The sequence below is a fragment of the Accipiter gentilis genome, chromosome 29 (genome assembly GCF_929443795.1).
Source record: "Accipiter gentilis chromosome 29, bAccGen1.1, whole genome shotgun sequence".
Taxonomy (NCBI): domain Eukaryota; kingdom Metazoa; phylum Chordata; class Aves; order Accipitriformes; family Accipitridae; genus Astur; species Astur gentilis.
This window is the reverse complement of record NC_064908.1, coordinates 3,852,115-3,876,889: the sequence shown is the minus strand read 5'-3', so window position 1 is coordinate 3,876,889 and position 24,775 is coordinate 3,852,115. Positions and strand designations below refer to the sequence as shown.

The window sequence follows — 24,775 nt, the reverse complement described above, 5'->3', positions numbered from 1 at the left end:
CTGAACACCACCACTTATACACAGACTCGTATCACGCTACTGTCCGCAAGAGCCACCGTCAGCCTGGTCAACGCTTCAAAAATTGGCTACTTGTATAATACCATCTTCTATAGGTCTGCCCTTGCATTACTGCCCGGTTTTCCCAGTTATCCCCTTATTTGCATACTGACACTTTTATTGACATTAGCCTCTCTCTCTGCTGCTACTGCACTTCACCCAACCGCTACTTCCGCCACGTGCTGTCGACACATTAGCTCATTCACAAATCTCACTCAACTTCAGGAACATGAGAGTCCAATTAAGCACATTGGAGGGTCTGTAAGGTGGTGTAATACATGATGAGCTACGGCTTAATGTCAGGCTGATAAAAACCCCTTCTGGATCTTTTACTGCAACACAACAAACTGAGCACCTACAAATGCCAAATATTTGCAATCAAACCAGGGCCTGGAAGCCTAAAAGCATGGTTTCCATTAGAAAAGGCAGCACCAGCAGGCTAACGTGTCTGAATTATCCTAATTATTACTTAACCTTTCGGTTGAGGAGCCATGAAATGGAAACAATAGTAGTCACTACAAGTAGGGGATATTAACTCACCACCTTGGCTTTTTGTTTTTTCCTTTAGTTTCTCCAATTTGATTTCTTCAAGTGTTTTTATTCCAAAATTTAAATTGTCCTCTGAAAACAGAAAATCATTAATGAAGCTGAGGCCTAAAGGCACATGTTGAAGAGCACACATCCTCAAGCTTCTGACAGCTCAGAACCCTTCCAAAGTCTTCCAAATAAACCCTCTCAACACTCCCCACCAGGACAAAAAGCCATAGAACGGATGGGTATTTTGGTAAGCGATTGGCACCCTTCTTCACCCCTCCTCCCACCCTACAGAGTAAAACCTGCAGTTTTAAGCGTTTTAATCCATCTACACGATATTAGATTCCATTAGACATGGCTTCTTCCCACAGTGTTTGAAAGGACACATTTGCAGGCATTTCAACTCCACGCTGTGGCTCTCTTTTGTTTTACAAAAGTCTACAAGGAGGAGTTGACCTGTCTGACCCAAGGGACACACGACAGTATTAGACAGGAATGAGCTCGTGGAAATAACTGACTCCATCCAGCTACCCGATGTTCTACTGTAGATTTAGAACATATCACTTTGGAGTTCATCGTCAAGTTCTCCTTCCAAGCCATCCTACTACAGCTGCTAGAATACCTTGCTTTGTATCAGCCCCGCGTTTCCCAGTGGAAATTATCCGCGATCCACTACGGGCTTGTGTTGCTGGTTGCTGGACAGGTGTTTTAGTTTCATCTCCTTCTTCAGAAAGCTGCTCTGAAAGTCCAAAATAAAACCTCTTCAGTTATGGAGCAGGGATTATACAAGGCGTTTCATGCTCATGTAGCTCGTACAACGACGTTTCAGTCCACGGTTCATATTCTGTTCGCATTCTTAACTACAAGCAACTGTTTGCGGGAGGTGTTTTTTAAACAGCTGCATTGACTTGACAGGCTCATACAAGCGAGAGCTATACCGGGGAAAAAAATATTTAAGACTCCAGACTCTCGTCCGTAGCTTTAAACACGACACAGTTCAGGCACTCTGTGAAGTTATACATTCACCTCCAGTAGAAATGCCTTCAGTAAGCAAAAAGTACCCATCTTCATCGTCATCTGCAGCACTGATTACAACTGGCTGGAGGATGTGTAGGACTTGGGACCTTTTCAGAGCTTTCCACTTTCATCACCCCCCTCAGCTGCGGAGTGGGACTTGACTGGACAGAAAGTGTGTTTTGCTGCAGTGACGCCTGAGCCATTTTCACATCATCTTCTGCAGGCTCAGGTGGACTTGGAAGCGTAGCTAGAGGAAGACGAGGACCATCTCTCATTTGGCCATGTAAAACTGTCACCCCGACCTTGCACTCACTGTCTAGATACGGTAGATAAGGTAGACAACCCACCTGGCTGCTGAATTCAGAGTTTCCTATTCCCCACCCCTACGAACACACTAGGAACAACGGCTTCCCTTCACACACTCATCTCACCACCCTACCCTCCAGAAAGGATGAAATGAAGGGAAAGCCACCTGAAGTGCAAAGATCACACAAAGCACAGAGAAGCTGAGCGTGAAAGAAAAAATTAAACACCAGAATTACAGTCCGTTTAGCTGAGAGCCTGTGACTGCTCACTTCTCCCTACGCTCATCAGTGAGCAGTTACTTGATGCCTTCTACGGCATTGTACCCACTCCGAAGTAATATTCAGAATTAATTCTTTCATGCTTAAAGGAAAAGGGCCCAAGAAACTCACTTTTGCTTGGCGGGAAGAAGCGCCCATCAACATAGCGTCCTTTCGTGTGATGGAACGCGCAGTTGGATTTCTGACAGCCAGCTGGTTGATTCTCCCAGTAGCAAGGAATCTCACTGCGCTTTTTCTGAAGACAGAAAGAAAGAAAAGCTCGTGGTAACACTCGCCTTAGGCTTGCTAAGAGACATAGTTACACGTCATGCCAGAGACAGGGCTATCGCAGTGCAGTGCGGAAACATCATTCCCAAGGGCAGTCTATCACTGAAAGCATTTCAGGGCAGATCGACAAAACTTGCGTAAGCTGTAACTACTACATATTATCTAGCTTTCCTGTCGTTCCGTTGGAGAAGTCGCGGGCTCGCACACATCAGTTCAGGGTGGGTTAAACTAAGACAATGTGCAAAATACTGGGATTATTCAGAGGGGAAAAATGCCTTGAACTGCCTAGCTTGAATCTATCTCAAGTTCTCTTTCAGAGCCTTATTTCCTTCCCATCTTCTCCCTCCCCACCCTGTGCTACCCCAAGACGTCAGAACAACGCCAGCACCTAATACAAAAATGTCTTGCTGAGGTATACCTCAGAAATTGATTTTTCTTCCCCCAACTTCCTCCCACCCCCCTCCAAGTAACAGAAACCAGTATCATGTGAAAGCAAGTAAATCTAGCACGTACAAGCACATTCAGTCTGCCGACAGCAAGGAAAAATGCTTTCAGGGATTTAGTTGGAGAACACATCTTTAGGCAAACACTCACATCGACTTCCATGTGTCTCAATCTGCAGGTAGGCTTGAAACAGCGACCCTCCTGCCACCGCCTGCACACTCTCTCACTTCCCAGAGCAGCCGCACAGTGGCGGAAGGAACAGCTGTCTCCCTGTAACCAAAAGGAAACCCACAAAGAGGAAATTAAAAGAGTACAGCCTCAAAAATTATCCATGCTAGTAGAACTGGAAGCAGAATCTAACTGCTTCTTAAGTTAACAGACATCTGGATGTCTCCGCCCCCTCCTCTCCTAAAAACTCAACAAGAAACCCCAAAGCAAAAGCAGCCCAAACATACCTTGTCACAGGTGGAATAGAAATAGAAGTAGCAGTCGTCCCCTTGCTTGGACATAATCGACACCGTCTGAGAACGAGCTCAGGTTCGAAGGGTTCGCTCTCAGCAGGGACTTCCTCCAGTCCTCGTAAGAGCTGCCTTCGCTCTTTCTTGGACGGAAAGTCTCCTGACGGCTCGATCAGTCAAATCGTCTTTTTCAAAGTAACCCTAAAGAAAGGTATCAGTAAGTGAAAAAGGAGAAACAGTCCTACTCCCCGGTCTAACCTTTTTTGTTGCACCCCAGCTAACGCACGAGAGGAGTATTATTGCCCCTACCTGTGGGTACTTGCGGGTTATAAAGCACAAAGTATTTCACTTGGGCAGTCTCTCTTGCTGCTCTGCTTTGTGCCTTTAATCGCTTACAAAAATATTAAAGATGCTTAACGCCCCCCCTGTTGATTAGGACAGCCAGATCACAAGGAAGGCAGAGCCCCAGGAACTACGTGTTCTCATCCCCCTTGTCAATCCGTCAGCCTTACCCCAGACGCAGACAGCTGCTGATGATTTACCTGCTGGTCACCGCACTCCACTAGCCTGACAGCGCCCTCGGTGTCACAAGTTACACAGAGAATGCTGCACTATGATGCGTATGCAAACCACCCATCATGTCGTCTGAAGCGCAGGACAAGCTCTTGCTAACACATCTCATTCTCTGGATGAGAATCTGAAGCCAAGTTGTCCACAGCTGAAGCAGAATAGCCAGAATTTCCACTCCTTACAGTTGTTTTAGTCAACTCTACCTGTTAAATACTGTCTGGACATACATACACATACCTGTTTGTGCACACACCAAGAGCGAGTGATGATAAAGTCAGCAAGAGTGAGAGTGAAAATTAGAATGTGGGGCTATTTGCCACAGCAGACTGCATAGAAAGTCTCTCATTTTGAGGGAACCGGCAAACCCAAAAGATCTACGTAACGGTTTGATGAATGTGCCTTCAAGGCTGATGCTTTATAACACGAGGGATTTGGGGGTCAGCACACAAACAGGCATACCTACCTACACGCATACAGTATCAACGTTTCTACACACGCGAGCGTGCACAGCCTATGTTGCACGATATCCGTAGCGAGAGCAACTCTCAGCCCTAATCGGACACGCGGAGTTGCAATCAATTAACAGCAGGGAGACAGCAGATCGAGGATACCGCAAGCTTTGAGAGGCAGGGAAATGCTTCCTTTGCAAGTGGCATGGCTGCATGATACCAAGAATTTGGGATGACTTTGATTTTTAGGAAAGAATTTGTTCTCTTTTTACATCAGAGCCAATGCTACAAGTTTGCCTTCATACGCTCTTCTCTAATCCATATATCCATCATCATGCATTGCAGCAAGATCACGGAAGGTTTGAAAAGATGGCTTAGGTCCAGTTCGACAGCTGATGATTTTTTGGTGCCTCCAGAGCTGAAACTGATCTTCTTTAGCCACAAGCAGGTTTTCTTCATGCGAAGTCAGATACTTTGATTCTTACCCTTTTAAAGATACTAAATGCCATAAAACCTGCAACCACACCAGATAAAGCTCAAATTCAAGCGGTTCTGACCCCTTTCATTCAGACGCTGCGCGTTTCTGTGCAAGTATTTCTGACTCTCTTGGACAAAACGGAATGAAATGGTTCTTACAAATTAATAGCAAAAGGTTGGAACCTTCTACTCACACAAACACTAGCGGATTTTCAAGAAGGTTTTTTTTTTTTCTGGCAGGGAATTTTCCCAAATCTGAAATAAAGAGAGGACAAGGTGGGTTCTCATGTTAGTTATTGGGTTTTGACTGCTTGTCAAAGGGAAGAAAAACAGTTGTTAAGTGCAAGGGTTCCTTCCCTTCTTCAGTATTGATGGGACTATTCACTTTTCACCCTTAGCACCTTCGAAAACAGACTGTTGTGTCATGCAGATTCCTACGCATCTCCTCCTAGAAATTACTGGGTGTGCTGCTGATGCCATTGATAATTAAATGAAATTTCAAGCACGATTTCCGCAGTTTGCACAAGCCAACTCCTAAATGGAAGGCAAGTAAGGACCACTGCTTTGCCCAGCAGAGGCATTCCAACACAAATCAGGAGGAATTCACGGTCTAGAAGGTGCCATTTCTTTTCCCTAGGAAGTGAGACACACCTGTATAGTGCAACTTTACTATATCCACCACCATGGGGGGAACAAGAGAAATCCCCTCAGATCTAGCTCTTTTGAATGTCCAAGCAGCTCAGCATTCCGCTTGTCGCCTTCCATATTCCTGAGCAGGAGTTTGACTGGACCCCTCCAGCCACCCGGGCTGCAGAAAAAGTGCAGCGCAGCCCATCCGTTGTTACGCACATTTGAAAGACAAAGACTCGTCTCAGGCAGAGGCAGATTCTTTCTCCTTCACGTTCAACAAAACCACCAGCTCAAGAAACAGCAGGAACCGAGACCTAGCCCGTATCCGCTCACTGTACTCCAAACTCAACCCTCTTCACACCTTTCATGCTTTAAAGCCTTGCTACGGGGAAGGCTCACGCAGCCAGGTTTCAGGCATCGCTCGGCTTACACAGACATACTGACATACCCAGCTGTTTCCTTGATTTTGGTTTGGAGTGAATTTCCTCTGTGTCGTCCGGCACCAAGTTCACACATTCATCAAAGCCCTAAAAATCAGCAACAAAAGCCGCCGCTGAGCTACGTGCCCTGCTCTAAACTTCAGCAACAACGACACAAACTATCGTGAGCTGTGCTGACGTGGGCTGGACAATTAAGACTATTAATTGGAGAGGCACCCCCCACGCTAGTTTTTCCTGACAGGAAGAAACAGTTTTATAAATTTGAAGAACAACCAACAAAACACCCAATCCAAAGAGATCCTGAGACTCACAGTGATGCAGCCTTCTAGCCGCATGCTCGGAAAGACCCGTCCGGTGTGCCGCCCCGCTCCCCACACGGCTCGAAGGGCCCTGCGCAAGAAGCACCAGGACGTTCCTCGCACACGGGGCCGAAGCCGCGGCAGCCCGGCGGTACTCACGTTCTGCAGGTAGCGGAAGATGAGGTTCTGGAGCGGAGCGTTAAGGACGCCCCACAGACAGACCACGCACCTGCACCTTTCCTGCGCCAGGGTTTGGTAAAAATGCTGTTAACTGCTGTCATGGGGAACAGCTCAACTACCGGTGAAGGCGGAGGCGGCCAGGCTACATTTAATACAGGACCTTCAGGAGAATACGGGCATAACAGCGAAAAATAAAATATTTACAGAAACCATGGCATACACCAAACCTCGTCTCCACGGACAGAGCCTAGGCTGGGGACAGTGAAGGCTGACAACAGAGCAGGAGGAGGGAAGCAGCGAGGGGAAAGCCTTCCTCGCCGGGCTCTCGCGCGCTCTTCCTCTCTCCCAAAGTCCACGAGCGACCGACCGACCGACCGACCCATGCTGGCAGAAACTCCATGCTTGCTCCCAGCGGGAGAAAGTCCTTTGGCAGGATAAAGCATCGGCAGCTTGGGGCTGGGTGACCCTTCTGGAGCCGGAACAGCAGTTTGCTCAGTTTTGGTTTCAGACCTTTCCTCTAGGAACAAAGACAGCACAGTGGACTATCAAAGCACGCAAGTGTTTTCTTCCAAAGAGAAAGTATTGACAATCCACTCCGACAACCGATTTTTCCTCTGCCAGCAGCAAATGCCTGAGGGCCGCCCCACCTTCACAAATCCTCGTAGGAAGAGACTCAAGTTCTTCAAAACTTTAAGAAAATGATTCAAAAGGTAGCTGCTAGGGAAAACGATCCCTGGTGGCAGGGTACACAATAGACCCCAGTCTCAGCTGTCTTCTGCAGGGTCACAAATTCAGACCGCATGTCTGACCAGCAGGGAAGTTCAGGACAACTGCGTGCAGGTACTCCCAATGTCTACCAGTTCACCTGTGCTTTAAGACTCCTTGCAAAGCCTCAGCTAGAAAAAGAATCACCTCTGGGTATCCAACAAAAGAATCAGTTTCCATTTATTTCTTTCTTTATTTTAAGCCTTAAGACTATGCGCTTCAGGTGTCCAGCATTTCAGCAAGCTCCATGAGGAGCTCATCCTCATCCTTCTCTGGGTCCGGGTCAATTATCTCTTCCAGTTTGCCTCCTGAGATCTCCCAAAGAAACTGCTCAAAGTCGTCTTCTACAGAGAAGGGGGCTTCCCAGGCCCCTGTGGAGCTCAACCCCTCTGTCTTTACTGCTACTCCTGAGGAAGCTGAGGTCGAGCTTGAGACCTCTGACGGTGCCACAGAGTCTGCCGGGCTTCCAGGATGCAGTTCAGGACTGGGAAGAACAAGAAAGAGAGCAAATCAGTGTATGACATTCCTTAAGCAGAGAGATGTTTTCTGCAAACCAGCTCTTAAAATGGTAGTTAATCCCTCCTACCCCTCAGCCTTACGCAGGGATTGTTATTCAATTAACCTGGGGCTGCTTCTAGAGTCCAATGTACCAGCAGGTACATTTTGCAGTTTGGGGATTTATCCGCGAAGACACAGCATCTGGGGTCTGGCAAAGAAGGTTCCGTTTTTGTCGCCACAGGCACTTTGCCACCTTTACTAATTTGACTGCAAAAGGGTGACCAAGTCAACCTCCGCAGGCGTTCAGAAAACCCAAGAAGCCACTGAAAAGCTGTACCAACTTGCAGCATTTTCAGACAAGGATCTAGATAAGCAGTCCAGCCAGCTCCTAGAAACTTATTATTTCAGACGAGTTTTTCCTCTGCTGGATTTTGGCATGAATTATCTCAAAACTCTCATTTTTCCACGTGTGAAAAAAAAGACCAACAACCTTCGTTTCACGTGAAAGGCACACTGATGAAGCGAAAGAACAAGTTGTGGTTGTTACCTGGTTTGGGGTTTTCCTCTCCCACCTATGGAGAAGAGGCTGCCCTCTGGCAAAGCCGGAACAAGGGCCTAGGAAGAAGCAAGATGGTTTTTATGATACACAGGTCAAAGACCGCTTTGCAGATTCTTCCTCCGCTGCTTCTCCTCTGGCATTGCTGAGCCTTAACCAAAATACAGAGCCAGGGCACACCTGAAGAAAAGTTAGCATTCCCTTAACGTTTACTAACGACCTTGGGTCTTCTTAAAGAACGCAGCAATTAAGGGACATGGCAGAGCATTATGTAAACACTGCCATTCACCTCGTAAAGAGCAGAAAGGTACTACGAGCGTCCTGTTGACCACTTTTGGATTTAAAAGGGAACGGAGACCCGTAGAACATTTCAGTCTTCCATCTTTTCTCCAAGAGGAGGCTACAACTTGGGCATAAATTTTACTAGGGACCCACTACTGCCTCAGCCGCTCTCCTTACCACAGCCGCTTTTTTAGCTGAAGGCTCCTTCCCGTCGCCACCAGTGGCACTCAGTGGCTTCACAGCCGCCACGGCAGACGGATGACTCTCGGCTGCCTTACGTTTCAGTGGCTGCTTTCTGGGGAAGGTGGCTTTCCCATCCAAAGGCTTCAGGCACCCCTTTGGTTTGGCTAGAGTAAAAGGAAGAGAGAATTGATACCGTCTTGCTCTGCCTCAGGAAAAAAAAACCCAACAAACAAACAGGTTCTCTTAACAGCGCCACAGTCCTTCTAGTTAAGTGTATTTAGCCAGCAGCTAAACAGCACTCGAGCTTCAGCACTCGAGCAAGAGGAATCAGGCAGGGTTTTTTAAATTCACTTTTAGGGCTGTATGAAAGCTCATGGAAAGACAAAAGGGGAAAGCATACTTAATAGCCAGTTCGTACCTGTCTCTGTACGGCTCTGTTCAGAGGGCAGTCCTAGCCTCTCCTTCAGAGACCTGGGGACTTGAACTACAAGAGAGAACAGAAAAAGTTGGGCAGGCTGCATAAATCTCCATTTGCTGTTCACGTTTCGAAATGAGAGCCGTCACGTCACTGGGATTCAGAGCTACCTTGAGCCCGCAACCAACACGCACAAAGAACCACTAGAAGAAAGGACAAACAGCAAACCTAAACAGAAAATCTGTGCATCAAATCCCCATGTCTGCTTAGTAGCTGCACCTCTCTTTGGTGCTTTGTCAGCATTCTCCAGAACCTCTGTATTCTTCCCCAGCCTGTCAGCAAGCTTGCGCTTTAACGGAAGGACACTTTTACCAGCTTCAGAAAGAGAGGAAACAGGCAATACTTTAAGAACGTTTCTCTGGGGGCAGATTTTAGAACAGTCAGCCACAAACTTCCATGCTTCCGGGGATCTTTTCTTAGATTTGCCTTTCAGCTGCTAACCAAATTTGCCACTTCTGCCTGCCGTCAATACACGTCTCTGCCAAAATGTATTTTCCTCCGGCACGCAGCAAAAATACCCTTCAACATAGTCACGTTTAGATGAGGGCACCCGAACAACGCCTCACAAAAAGCTCTTCCTCTGGAGGCTTTCCGTTTTCCCATCCTCTCGCCAAGATTCAGTTGAATCACAGGCTCCTCCCCTAAGACAAAGACTAATCTAGCTCTTCACTGCACAGAAGCCAGTAGCCACTAAGAGCATTGTCCTTCTAGCCCACGTCCCGGCAAAAGGCACTCTTCTGGTAGCCAAACCACAGAAACGAGTGACTACGCGTAGTAGTAGTGCCCCACGGTTTTTGCCTTTCAAAGGAATTTGTGCAGATCTGAACACCACCACTTATACACAGACTCGTATCATGCTACTGTCCGCAAGAGCCACCGTCAGCCTGGTCAACGCTTCAAAAATTGGCTACTTGTATAATACCATCTTCTATAGGTCTGCCCTTGCATTACTGCCCGGTTTTCCCAGTTATCCCCTTATTTGCATACTGACACTCGTATTGACATTAGCCTCTCTCTCTGCTGCTACTGCACTTCACCCAACCGCTACTTCCGCTACGTGCTGTCGACACATTAGCTCATTCACAAGTCTCACTCAACTTCAGGAACATGAGAGTCCAATTAAGCACATTGGAGGGTCTGTAAGGTGGTGTAATACATGATGAGCTACGGCTTAATGTCAGGCTGATAAAAACCCCTTCTGGACCTTTTACTGCAACACAACAAACTGAGCACCTACAAATGCCAAATATTTGCAATCAAGCCAGGGCCTGGAAGCCTAAAAGCATGGTTTCCATTAGAAAAGGCAGCACCAGCAGGCTAACGTGTCTGAATTATCTTAATTATTACTTAACCTTTCGGTTGAGGAGCCATGAAATGGAAACAATAGTAGTCACTACAAGTAGGGGATATTAACTCACCACCTTGGCTTTTTGTTTTTTCCTTTAGTTTCTCCAATTTGATTTCTTCAAGTGTTTTTATTCCAAAATTTAAATTGTCCTCTGAAAACAGAAAATCATTAATGAAGCTGAGGCCTAAAGGCACATGTTGAAGAGCACACATCCTCAAGCTTCTGACAGCTCAGAACCCTTCCAAAGTCTTCCAAATAAACCCTCTCAACACTCCCCACCAGGACAAAAAGCCATAGAACGGATGGGTATTTTGGTAAGCGATTGGCACCCTTCTTCACCCCTCCTCCCACCCTACAGAGTAAAACCTGCAGTTTTAAGCGTTTTAATCCATCTACACGATATTAGATTCCATTAGACATGGCTTCTTCCCACAGTGTTTGAAAGGACACATTTGCAGGCATTTCAACTCCACGCTGTGGCTCTCTTTTGTTTTACAAAAGTCTACAAGGAGGAGTTGACCTGTCTGACCCAAGGGACACACGACAGTATTAGACAGGAATGAGCTCGTGGAAATAACTGACTCCATCCAGCTACCCGATGTTCTACTGTAGATTTAGAACATATCACTTTGGAGTTCATCGTCAAGTTCTCCTTCCAAGCCATCCTACTACAGCTGCTAGAATACCTTGCTTTGTATCAGCCCTGCGTTTCCCAGTGGAAATTATCCGCGATCCACTACGGGCTTGTGTTGCTGGTTGCTGGACAGGTGTTTTAGTTTCATCTCCTTCTTCAGAAAGCTGCTCTGAAAGTCCAAAATAAAACCTATTCAGTTATGGAGCAGGGATTATACAAGGCGTTTCATGCTCATGTAGCTCGTACAACGACGTTTCAGTCCACGGTTCATATTCTGTTCGCATTCTTAACTACAAGCAACTGTTTGCGGGAGGTGTTTTTTAAACAGCTGCATTGACTTGACAGGCTCATACAAGCGAGAGCTATACCGGGGAAAAAAATATTTAAGACTCCAGACTCTCGTCCGTAGCTTTAAACACGACACAGTTCAGGCACTCTGTGAAGTTATACATTCACCTCCAGTAGAAATGCCTTCAGTAAGCAAAAAGTACCCATCTTCATCGTCATCTGCAGCACTGATTACAACTGGCTGGAGGATGTGTAGGACTTGGGACCTTTTCAGAGCTTTCCACTTTCATCACCCCCCTCAGCTGCGGAGTGGGACTTGACTGGACAGAAAGTGTGTTTTGCTGCAGTGACGCCTGAGCCATTTTCACATCACCTTCTGCAGGCTCAGGTGGACTTGGAAGCGTAGCTAGAGGAAGACGAGGACCATCTCTCATTTGGCCATGTAAAACTGTCACCCCAACCTTGCACTCACTGTCTAGATACGGTAGATAAGGTAGACAACCCACCTGGCTGCTGAATTCAGAGTTTCCTATTCCCCACCCCTACGAACACACTAGGAACAACGGCTTCCCTTCACACACTCATCTCACCACCCTACCCTCCAGAAAGGATGAAATGAAGGGAAAGCCACCTGAAGTGCAAAGATCACACAAAGCACAGAGAAGCTGAGCATGAAAGAAAAAATTAAACACCAGAATTACAGTCCGTTTAGCTGAGAGCCTGTGACTGCTCACTTCTCCCTACGCTCATCAGTGAGCAGTTACTTGATGCCTTCTACGGCATTGTACCCACTCCGAAGTAATATTCAGAATTAATTCTTTCATGCTTAAAGGAAAAGGGCCCAAGAAACTCACTTTTGCTTGGCGGGAAGAAGCGCCCATCAACATAGCGTCCTTTCGTGTGATGGAACGCGCAGTTGGATTTCTGACAGCCAGCTGGTTGATTCTCCCAGTAGCAAGGAATCTCACTGCGCTTTTTCTGAAGACAGAAAGAAAGAAAAGCTCGTGGTAACACTCGCCTTAGGCTTGCTAAGAGACATAGTTACACGTCATGCCAGAGACAGGGCTATCGCAGTGCAGTGCGGAAACATCATTCCCAAGGGCAGTCTATCACTGAAAGCATTTCAGGGCAGATCGACAAAACTTGCGTAAGCTGTAACTACTACATATTATCTAGCTTTCCTGTCGTTCCGTTGGAGAAGTCGCGGGCTCGCACACATCAGTTCAGGGTGGGTTAAACTAAGACAATGTGCAAAATACTGGGATTATTCAGAGGGGAAAAATGCCTTGAACTGCCTAGCTTGAATCTATCTCAAGTTCTCTTTCAGAGCCTTATTTCCTTCCCATCTTCTCCCTCCCCGCCCTGTGCTACCCCAAGACGTCAGAACAACGCCAGCACCTAATACAAAAATGTCTTGCTGAGGTATACCTCAGAAATTGATTTTTCTTCCCCCAACTTCCTCCCACCCCCCTCCAAGTAACAGAAACCAGTATCATTTGAAAGCAAGTAAATCTAGCACGTACAAGCACATTCAGTCTGCCGACAGCAAGGAAAAATGCTTTCAGGGATTTAGTTGGAGAACACATCTTTAGGCAAACACTCACATCGACTTCCATGTGTCTCAATCTGCAGGTAGGCTTGAAACAGCGACCCTCCTGCCACCGCCTGCACACTCTCTCACTTCCCAGAGCAGCCGCACAGTGGCGGAAGGAACAGCTGTCTCCCTGTAACCAAAAGGAAACCCACAAAGAGGAAATTAAAAGAGTACAGCCTCAAAAATTATCCATGCTAGTAGAACTGGAAGCAGAATCTAACTGCTTCTTAAGTTAACAGACATCTGGATGTCTCCGCCCCCTCCTCTCCTAAAAACTCAACAAGAAACCCCAAAGCAAAAGCAGCCCAAACATACCTTGTCACAGGTGGAATAGAAATAGAAGTAGCAGTCGTCCCCTTGCTTGGACATAATCGACACCGTCTGAGAACGAGCTCAGGTTCGAAGGGTTCGCTCTCAGCAGGGACTTCCTCCAGTCCTCGTAAGAGCTGCCTTCGCTCTTTCTTGGACGGAAAGTCTCCTGACGGCTCGATCAGTCAAATCGTCTTTTTCAAAGTAACCCTAAAGAAAGGTATCAGTAAGTGAAAAAGGAGAAACAGTCCTACTCCCCGGTCTAACCTTTTTTGTTGCACCCCAGCTAACGCACGAGAGGAGTATTATTGCCCCTACCTGTGGGTTATAAAGCACAAAGTATTTCACTTGGGCAGTCTCTCTTGCTGCTCTGCTTTGTGCCTTTAATCGCTTACAAAAATATTAAAGATGCTTAACGCCCCCCCTGTTGATTAGGACAGCCAGATCACAAGGAAGGCAGAGCCCCAGGAACTACGTGTTCTCATCCCCCTTGTCAATCCGTCAGCCTTACCCCAGACGCAGACAGCTGCTGATGATTTACCTGCTGGTCACCGCACTCCACTAGCCTGACAGCGCCCTCGGTGTCACAAGTTACACAGAGAATGCTGCACTATGATGCGTATGCAAACCACCCATCATGTCGTCTGAAGCGCAGGACAAGCTCTTGCTAACACATCTCATTCTCTGGATGAGAATCTGAAGCCAAGTTGTCCACAGCTGAAGCAGAATAGCCAGAATTTCCACTCCTTACAGTTGTTTTAGTCAACTCTACCTGTTAAATACTGTCTGGACATACATACACATACCTGTTTATGCACACACCAAGAGCGAGTGATGATAAAGTCAGCAAGAGTGAGAGTAAAAATTAGAATGTGGGGCTATTTGCCACAGCAGACTGCATAGAAAGTCTTTCATTTTGAGGGAACCAGCAAACCCAAAAGATCTACGTAACGGTTTGATGAATGTGCCTTCAAGGCTGATGCTTTATAACACGAGGGATTTGGGGGTCAGCACACAAACAGGCATACCTACCTACACGCATACAGTATCAACGTTTCTACACACGCGAGCGTGCACAGCCTATGTTGCACGATATCCGTAGCGAGAGCAACTCTCAGCCCTAATCGGACACGCGGAGTTGCAATCAATTAACAGCAGGGAGACAGCAGATCGAGGATACCGCAAGCTTTGAGAGGCAGGGAAATGCTTCCTTTGCAAGTGGCATGGCTGCATGATACCAAGAATTTGGGATGACTTTGATTTTTAGGAAAGAATTTGTTCTTTTTTTACATCAGAGCCAATGCTACAAGTTTGCCTTCATACGCTCTTCTCTAATCCATATATCCATCATCATGCATTGCAGCAAGATCACGGAAGGTTTGAAAAGATGGCTTAGGTCCAGTTCGACAGCTGATGATTTTTTGGTGCCTCCAGAGCTGAAACTGATCTTCTTTAGCCACAAGCAGGTTTTCTTCATGCGAAGTCAGATACTTTGATTCTTACTCTTTTAAAGATACTAAATGCCATAAAACCTGCAACCACACCAGATAAAGCTCAAATTCAAGCGGTTCTGACCCCTTTCATTCAGACGCTGCGCGTTTCTGTGCAAGTATTTCTGACTCTCTTGGACAAAACAGAATGAAATGGTTCTTACAAATTAATAGCAAAAGGTTGGAACCTTCTACTCACACAAACACTAGCGGATTTTCAAGGAGGTTTTTTTTTTTTCTGGCAGGGAATTTTCCCAAATCTGAAATAAAGAGAGGACAAGGTGGGTTCTCATGTTAGTTATTGGGTTTTGACTGCTTGTCAAAGGGAAGAAAAACAGTTGTTAAGTGCAAGGGTTCCTTCCCTTCTTCAGTATTGATGGGACTATTCACTTTTCACCCTTAGCACCTTCGAAAACAGACTGTTGTGTCCTGCAGATTCCTACGCATCTCCTCCTAGAAATTACTGGGTGTGCTGCTGATGCCATTGATAATTAAATGAAATTTCAAGCACGATTTCCGCAGTTTGCACAAGCCAACTCCTAAATGGAAGGCAAGTAAGGACCACTGCTTTGCCCAGCAGAGGCATTCCAACACAAATCAGGAGGAATTCACGGTCTAGAAGGTGCCATTTCTTTTCCCTAGGAAGTGAGACACACCTGTATAGTGCAACTTTACTATATCCACCACCATGGGGGGAACAAGAGAAATCCCCTCAGATCTAGCTCTTTTGAATGTCCAAGCAGCTCAGCATTCCGCTTGTCGCCTTCCATATTCCTGAGCAGGAGTTTGACTGGACCCCTCCAGCCACCCGGGCTGCAGAAAAAGTGCAGCGCAGCCCATCCGTTGTTACGCACATTTGAAAGACAAAGACTCGTCTCAGGCAGAGGCAGATTCTTTCTCCTTCACGTTCAACAAAACCACCAGCTCAAGAAACAGCAGGAACCGAGACCTAGCCCGTATCCGCTCACTGTACTCCAAACTCAACCCTCTTCACACCTTTCATGCTTTAAAGCCTTGCTACGGGGAAGGCTCACGCAGCCAGGTTTCAGGCATCGCTCGGCTTACACAGACATACTGACATACCCAGCTGTTTCCTTGATTTTGGTTTGGAGTGAATTTCCTCTGCGTCGTCCGGCACCAAGTTCACACATTCATCAAAGCCCTAAAAATCAGCAACAAAAGCCGCCGCTGAGCTACGTGCCCTGCTCTAAACTTCAGCAACAACGACACAAACTATCGTGAGCTGTGCTGACGTGGGCTGGACAATTAAGACTATTAATTGGAGAGGCACCCCCCACGCTAGTTTTTCCTGACAGGAAGAAACAGTTTTATAAATTTGAAGAACAACCAACAAAACACCCAATCCAAAGAGATCCTGAGACTCACAGTGATGCAGCCTTCTAGCCGCATGCTCGGAAAGACCCGTCCGGTGTGCCGCCCCGCTCCCCACACGGCTCGAAGGGCCCTGCGCAAGAAGCACCAGGACGTTCCTCGCACACGGGGCCGAAGCCGCGGCAGCCCGGCGGTACTCACGTTCTGCAGGTAGCGGAAGATGAGGTTCTGGAGCGGAGCGTTAAGGACGCCCCACAGACAGACCACGCACCTGCACCTTTCCTGCGCCAGGGTTTGGTAAAAATGCTGTTAACTGCTGTCATGGGGAACAGCTCAACTACCGGTGAAGGCGGAGGCGGCCAGGCTACATTTAATACAGGACCTTCAGGAGAATACGGGCATAACAGCGAAAAATAAAATATTTACAGAAACCATGGCATACACCAAACCTCGTCTCCACGGACAGAGCCTAGGCCGGGGACAGTGAAGGCTGACAACAGAGCAGGAGGAGGGAAGCAGCGAGGGGAAAGCCTTCCTCGCTGGGCTCTTGCGCGCTCTTCCTCTCTCCCAAAGTCCACGAGCGAGCGAGCGAGCGACCGACCCATGCTGGCAGAAACTCCATGCTTGCTCCCAGCGGGAGAAAGTCCTTTGGCAGGATAAAGCATCGGCAGCTTGGGGCTGGGTGACCCTTCTGGAGCCGGAACAGCAGTTTGCTCAGTTTTGGTTTCAGACCTTTCCTCTAGGAACAAAGACAGCACAGTGGACTATCAAAGCACGCAAGTGTTTTCTTCCAAAGAGAAAGTATTGACAATCCACTCCGACAACCGATTTTTCCTCTGCCAGCAGCAAATGCCTGAGGGCCGCCCCACCTTCACAAATCCTTGTAGGAAGAGACTCAAGTTCTTCAAAACTTTAAGAAAATGATTCAAAAGGTAGCTGCTAGGGAAAACGATCCCTGGTGGCAGGGTACACAATAGACCCCAGTCTCAGCTGTCTTCTGCAGGGTCACAAATTCAGACCGCATGTCTGACCAGCAGGGAAGTTCAGGACAACTGCGTGCAGGTACTCCCAATGTCTACCAGTTCACCTGTGCTTTAAGACTCCTTGCAAAGCCTCAGCTAGAAAAAGAATCACCTCTGGGTATCCAACAAAAGAATCAGTTTCCATTTATTTCTTTCTTTATTTTAAGCCTTAAGACTATGCGCTTCAGGTGTCCAGCATTTCAGCAAGCTCCATGAGGAGCTCATCCTCATCCTTCTCTGGGTCCGGGTCAATTATCTCTTCCAGTTTGCCTCCTGAGATCTCCCAAAGAAACTGCTCAAAGTCGTCTTCTACAGAGAAGGGGGCTTCCCAGGCCCCTGTGGAGCTCAACCCCTCTGTCTTTACTGCTACTCCTGAGGAAGCTGAGGTCGAGCTTGAGACCTCTGACGGTGCCACAGAGTCTGCCGGGCTTCCAGGATGCAGTTCAGGACTGGGAAGAACAAGAAAGAGAGCAAATCAGTGTATGACATTCCTTAAGCAGAGAGATGTTTTCTGCAAACCAGCTCTTAAAATGGTAGTTAATCCCTCCTACCCCTCAGCCTTACGCAGGGATTGTTATTCAATTAACCTGGGGCTGCTTCTAGAGTCCAATGTACCAGCAGGTACATTTTGCAGTTTGGGGATTTATCCGCGAAGACACAGCATCTGGGGTCTGGCAAAGAAGGTTCCGTTTTTGTCGCCACAGGCACTTTGCCACCTTTACTAATTTGACTGCAAAAGGGTGACCAAGTCAACCTCCGCAGGCGTTCAGAAAACCCAAGAAGCCACTGAAAAGCTGTACCAACTTGCAGCATTTTCAGACAAGGATCTAGATAAGCAGTCCAGCCAGCTCCTAGAAACTTATTATTTCAGACGAGTTTTTCCTCTGCTGGATTTTGGCATGAATTATCTCAAAACTCTCATTTTTCCACGTGTGAAAAAAAAACCCCAACAACCTTCGTTTCACGTGAAAGGCACACTGATGAAGCAAAAGAACAAGTTGTGGTTGTTACCTGGTTTGGGGTTTTCCTCTCCCGCCTATGGAGAAGAGGCTGCCCTCTGGCAAAGCCGGAACAAGGGCCTAGGAAGAAGCAAGATGGTTTTTATGATACACAGGTCAAAGACTGCTTTGCAGATTCTTCCTCCGCTGCTTCTCCTCTGGCATTGCTGAGCCTTAACCAAAATACAGAGCCAGGGCACACCTGAAGAAAAGTTAGCATTCCCTTAACGTTTACTAACGACCTTGGGTCTTCTTAAAGAACGCAGCAATTAAGGGACATGGCAGAGCATTATGTAAACACTGCCATTCACCTCGTAAAGAGCAGAAAGGTACTGCGAGCGTCCTGTCGACCACTTTTGGATTTAAAAGGGAACGGAGACCCGTAGAACATTTCAGTCTTCCATCTTTTCTCCAAGAGGAGGCTACAACTTGGGCATAAATTTTACTAGGGACCCACTACTGCCTCAGCCGCTCTCCTTACCACAGCCGCTTTTTTAGCTGAAGGCTCCTTCCCGTCGCCACCAGTGGCACTCAGTGGCTTCACAGCCGCCACGGCAGACGGATGACTCTCGGCTGCCTTACGTTTCAGTGGCTGCTTTCTGGGGAAGGTGGCTTTCCCATCCAAAGGCTTCAGGCACCCCTTTGGTTTGGCTAGAGTAAAAGGAAGAGAGAATTGATACCGTCTTGCTCTGCCTCAGGAAAAAAAAACCCAACAAACAAACAGGTTCTCTTAACAGCGCCACAGTCCTTCTAGTTAAGTGTATTTAGCCAGCAGCTAAACAGCACTCGAGCTTCAGCACTCGAGCAAGAGGAATCAGGCAGGGTTTTTTAAATTCACTTTTAGGGCTGTATGAAAGCTCATGGAAAGACAAAAGGGGAACGCATACTTCATAGCCAGTTCGTACCTGTCTCTGTACGGCTCTGTTCAGAGGGCAGTCCTAGCCTCTCCTTCAGAGACCTGGGGACTTGAACTACAAGAGAGAACAGAAAAAGTTGGGCAGGCTGCATAAATCTCCATTTGCTGTTCACGTTTCGAAATGAGAGCCGTCACGTCACTGGGATTCAGAGCTACCTTGAGCCCGCAACCAACACGCACAAAGAACCACTAGAAGAAAGGACAAACAGCAAACCTAAACAGAAAATCTGTGCATCAAATCCCCATGTCTGCTTAGTAGCTGCACCTCTCTTTGGTGCTTTGTCAGCACTCTCCAGAACCTCTGTCTTCTTCCCCAGCCTGTCAGCAAGCTTGCGCTTTAACGGAAGGACACTTTTACCAGCTTCAGAAAGAGAGGAAACAGGCAATACTTTAAGAACGTTTCTCTGGAGGCGGATTTTAGAACAGTCAGCCACAAACTTCCATGCTTCCGGGGATCTTTTCTTAGATTTGCCTTTCAGCTGATAACCAAATTTGCCACTTCTGCCTGCCGTCAATACACATCTCTGCCAAAATGTATTTTCCTCCGGCACGCAGCAAAAATACCCTTCAACATAGTCACGTTTAGATGAGGGCACCCGAACAACGCCTCACAAAAAGCTCTTCCTCTGGAGGCTTTCCGTTTTCCCATCCTCTCGCCAAGATTCAGTTGAATCACAGGCTCCTCCCCTAAGACAAAGACTAATCTAGCTCTTCACTGCACAGAAGCCAGTAGCCACTAAGAGCATTGTCCTTCTAGCCCACGTCCCGGCAAAAGGCACTCTTCTGGTAGCCAAACCACAGAAACGAGTGACTACGCGTAGTAGTAGTGCCCCACGGTTTTTGCCTTTCAAAGGAATTTGTGCAGATCTGAACACCACCACTTATACACAGACTCGTATCACGCTACTGTCCGCAAGAGCCACCGTCAGCCTGGTCAACGCTTCAAAAATTGGCTACTTGTATAATACCATCTTCTATAGGTCTGCCCTTGCATTACTGCCCGGTTTTCCCAGTTATCCCCTTATTTGCATACTGACACTTTTATTGACATTAGCCTCTCTCTCTGCTGCTACTGCACTTCACCCAACCGCTACTTCCGCCACGTGCTGTCGACACATTAGCTCATTCACAAATCTCACTCAACTTCAGGAACATGAGAGTCCAATTAAGCACATTGGAGGGTCTGTAAGGTGGTGTAATACATGATGAGCTACGGCTTAATGTCAGGCTGATAAAAACCCCTTCTGGATCTTTTACTGCAACACAACAAACTGAGCACCTACAAATGCCAAATATTTGCAATCAAACCAGGGCCTGGAAGCCTAAAAGCATGGTTTCCATTAGAAAAGGCAGCACCAGCAGGCTAACGTGTCTGAATTATCCTAATTATTACTTAACCTTTCGGTTGAGGAGCCATGAAATGGAAACAATAGTAGTCACTACAAGTAGGGGATATTAACTCACCACCTTGGCTTTTTGTTTTTTCCTTTAGTTTCTCCAATTTGATTTCTTCAAGTGTTTTTATTCCAAAATTTAAATTGTCCTCTGAAAACAGAAAATCATTAATGAAGCTGAGGCCTAAAGGCACATGTTGAAGAGCACACATCCTCAAGCTTCTGACAGCTCAGAACCCTTCCAAAGTCTTCCAAATAAACCCTCTCAACACTCCCCACCAGGACAAAAAGCCATAGAACGGATGGGTATTTTGGTAAGCGATTGGCACCCTTCTTCACCCCTCCTCCCACCCTACAGAGTAAAACCTGCAGTTTTAAGCGTTTTAATCCATCTACACGATATTAGATTCCATTAGACATGGCTTCTTCCCACAGTGTTTGAAAGGACACATTTGCAGGCATTTCAACTCCACGCTGTGGCTCTCTTTTGTTTTACAAAAGTCTACAAGGAGGAGTTGACCTGTCTGACCCAAGGGACACACGACAGTATTAGACAGGAATGAGCTCGTGGAAATAACTGACTCCATCCAGCTACCCGATGTTCTACTGTAGATTTAGAACATATCACTTTGGAGTTCATCGTCAAGTTCTCCTTCCAAGCCATCCTACTACAGCTGCTAGAATACCTTGCTTTGTATCAGCCCCGCGTTTCCCAGTGGAAATTATCCGCGATCCACTACGGGCTTGTGTTGCTGGTTGCTGGACAGGTGTTTTAGTTTCATCTCCTTCTTCAGAAAGCTGCTCTGAAAGTCCAAAATAAAACCTCTTCAGTTATGGAGCAGGGATTATACAAGGCGTTTCATGCTCATGTAGCTCGTACAACGACGTTTCAGTCCACGGTTCATATTCTGTTCGCATTCTTAACTACAAGCAACTGTTTGCGGGAGGTGTTTTTTAAACAGCTGCATTGACTTGACAGGCTCATACAAGCGAGAGCTATACCGGGGAAAAAAATATTTAAGACTCCAGACTCTCGTCCGTAGCTTTAAACACGACACAGTTCAGGCACTCTGTGAAGTTATACATTCACCTCCAGTAGAAATGCCTTCAGTAAGCAAAAAGTACCCATCTTCATCGTCATCTGCAGCACTGATTACAACTGGCTGGAGGATGTGTAGGACTTGGGACCTTTTCAGAGCTTTCCACTTTCATCACCCCCCTCAGCTGCGGAGTGGGACTTGACTGGACAGAAAGTGTGTTTTGCTGCAGTGACGCCTGAGCCATTTTCACATCATCTTCTGCAGGCTCAGGTGGACTTGGAAGCGTAGCTAGAGGAAGACGAGGACCATCTCTCATTTGGCCATGTAAAACTGTCACCCCGACCTTGCACTCACTGTCTAGATACGGTAGATAAGGTAGACAACCCACCTGGCTGCTGAATTCAGAGTTTCCTATTCCCCACCCCTACGAACACACTAGGAACAACGGCTTCCCTTCACACACTCATCTCACCACCCTACCCTCCAGAAAGGATGAAATGAAGGGAAAGCCACCTGAAGTGCAAAGATCACACAAAGCACAGAGAAGCTGAGCGTGAAAGAAAAAATTAAACACCAGAATTACAGTCCGTTTAGCTGAGAGCCTGTGACTGCTCACTTCTCCCTACGCTCATCAGTGAGCAGTTACTTGATGCCTTCTACGGCATTGTACCCACTCCGAAGTAATATTCAGAATTAATTCTTTCATGCTTAAAGGAAAAGGGCCCAAGAAACTCACTTTTGCTTGGCGGGAAGAAGCGCCCATCAACATAGCGTCCTTTCGTGTGATGGAACGCGCAGTTGGATTTCTGACAGCCAGCTGGTTGATTCTCCCAGTAGCAAGGAATCTCACTGCGCTTTTTCTGAAGACAGAAAGAAAGAAAAGCTCGTGGTAACACTCGCCTTAGGCTTGCTAAGAGACATAGTTACACGTCATGCCAGAGACAGGGCTATCGCAGTGCAGTGCGGAAACATCATTCCCAAGGGCAGTCTATCACTGAAAGCATTTCAGGGCAGATCGACAAAACTTGCGTAAGCTGTAACTACTACATATTATCTAGCTTTCCTGTCGTTCCGTTGGAGAAGTCGCGGGCTCGCACACATCAGTTCAGGGTGGGTTAAACTAAGACAATGTGCAAAATACTGGGATTATTCAGAGGGGAAAAATGCCTTGAACTGCCTAGCTTGAATCTATCTCAAGTTCTCTTTCAGAGCCTTATTTCCTTCCCATCTTCTCCCTCCCCACCCTGTGCTACCCCAAGACGTCAGAACAACGCCAGCACCTAATACAAAAATGTCTTGCTGAGGTATACCTCAGAAATTGATTTTTCTTCCCCCAACTTCCTCCCACCCCCCTCCAAGTAACAGAAACCAGTATCATTTGAAAGCAAGTAAATCTAGCACGTACAAGCACATTCAGTCTGCCGACAGCAAGGAAAAATGCTTTCAGGGATTTAGTTGGAGAACACATCTTTAGGCAAACACTCACATCGACTTCCATGTGTCTCAATCTGCAGGTAGGCTTGAAACAGCGACCCTCCTGCCACCGCCTGCACACTCTCTCACTTCCCAGAGCAGCCGCACAGTGGCGGAAGGAACAGCTGTCTCCCTGTAACCAAAAGGAAACCCACAAAGAGGAAATTAAAAGAGTACAGCCTCAAAAATTATCCATGCTAGTAGAACTGGAAGCAGAATCTAACTGCTTCTTAAGTTAACAGACATCTGGATGTCTCCGCCCCCTCCTCTCCTAAAAACTCAACAAGAAACCCCAAAGCAAAAGCAGCCCAAACATACCTTGTCACAGGTGGAATAGAAATAGAAGTAGCAGTCGTCCCCTTGCTTGGACATAATCGACACCGTCTGAGAACGAGCTCAGGTTCGAAGGGTTCGCTCTCAGCAGGGACTTCCTCCAGTCCTCGTAAGAGCTGCCTTCGCTCTTTCTTGGACGGAAAGTCTCCTGACGGCTCGATCAGTCAAATCGTCTTTTTCAAAGTAACCCTAAAGAAAGGTATCAGTAAGTGAAAAAGGAGAAACAGTCCTACTCCCCGGTCTAACCTTTTTTGTTGCACCCCAGCTAACGCACGAGAGGAGTATTATTGCCCCTACCTGTGGGTACTTGCGGGTTATAAAGCACAAAGTATTTCACTTGGGCAGTCTCTCTTGCTGCTCTGCTTTGTGCCTTTAATCGCTTACAAAAATATTAAAGATGCTTAACGCCCCCCCTGTTGATTAGGACAGCCAGATCACAAGGAAGGCAGAGCCCCAGGAACTACGTGTTCTCATCCCCCTTGTCAATCCGTCAGCCTTACCCCAGACGCAGACAGCTGCTGATGATTTACCTGCTGGTCACCGCACTCCACTAGCCTGACAGCGCCCTCGGTGTCACAAGTTACACAGAGAATGCTGCACTATGATGCGTATGCAAACCACCCATCATGTCGTCTGAAGCGCAGGACAAGCTCTTGCTAACACATCTCATTCTCTGGATGAGAATCTGAAGCCAAGTTGTCCACAGCTGAAGCAGAATAGCCAGAATTTCCACTCCTTACAGTTGTTTTAGTCAACTCTACCTGTTAAATACTGTCTGGACATACATACACATACCTGTTTGTGCACACACCAAGAGCGAGTGATGATAAAGTCAGCAAGAGTGAGAGTGAAAATTAGAATGTGGGGCTATTTGCCACAGCAGACTGCATAGAAAGTCTCTCATTTTGAGGGAACCGGCAAACCCAAAAGATCTACGTAACGGTTTGATGAATGTGCCTTCAAGGCTGATGCTTTATAACACGAGGGATTTGGGGGTCAGCACACAAACAGGCATACCTACCTATACGCATACAGTATCAACGTTTCTACACACGCGAGCGTGCACAGCCTATGTTGCACGATATCCGTAGCGAGAGCAACTCTCAGCCCTAATCGGACACGCGGAGTTGCAATCAATTAACAGCAGGGAGACAGCAGATCGAGGATACCGCAAGCTTTGAGAGGCAGGGAAATGCTTCCTTTGCAAGTGGCATGGCTGCATGATACCAAGAATTTGGGATGACTTTGATTTTTAGGAAAGAATTTGTTCTCTTTTTACATCAGAGCCAATGCTACAAGTTTGCCTTCATACGCTCTTCTCTAATCCATATATCCATCATCATGCATTGCAGCAAGATCACGGAAGGTTTGAAAAGATGGCTTAGGTCCAGTTCGACAGCTGATGATTTTTTGGTGCCTCCAGAGCTGAAACTGATCTT

The 24,775-nt window shown here is 47.0% G+C and overlaps 4 protein-coding genes and 1 pseudogene across 4 annotated transcripts in view; 2 read left to right on the top strand and 3 right to left on the bottom strand.

Moving 5' to 3' along the window:
* SNRPE (small nuclear ribonucleoprotein polypeptide E) overlaps positions 1-24,775 on the top strand; it is a 302,587-nt gene that overhangs the window by 70,803 nt on the left and 207,009 nt on the right. The gene's annotated exons all lie outside the window — the stretch shown is intronic.
* The window catches only part of LOC126051937 (uncharacterized), a 183,807-nt gene that overhangs the window by 53,301 nt on the left and 105,731 nt on the right, over positions 1-24,775 (top strand). The gene's annotated exons all lie outside the window — the stretch shown is intronic.
* Positions 614-3,412, bottom strand: LOC126051953 (zinc finger CCCH domain-containing protein 11A-like; the record flags this gene model as incomplete). Its single annotated transcript, XM_049831888.1, is given in 7 exon segments — positions 614-678; positions 1,214-1,350; positions 1,653-1,693; positions 1,695-1,855; positions 2,304-2,427; positions 3,054-3,173; positions 3,359-3,412. Coding segments are annotated over 7 exon segments (702 nt in total), but the record flags the coding sequence as incomplete, so codon positions are not given.
* On the bottom strand, positions 10,600-13,398 carry LOC126051945 (zinc finger CCCH domain-containing protein 11A-like; annotated as a pseudogene).
* LOC126051952 (zinc finger CCCH domain-containing protein 11A-like) lies at positions 20,577-23,375 on the bottom strand (the record flags this gene model as incomplete). The annotated part of the gene is given in 7 exon segments (XM_049831887.1): positions 20,577-20,641; positions 21,177-21,313; positions 21,616-21,656; positions 21,658-21,818; positions 22,267-22,390; positions 23,017-23,136; positions 23,322-23,375. Coding segments are annotated over 7 exon segments (702 nt in total), but the record flags the coding sequence as incomplete, so codon positions are not given.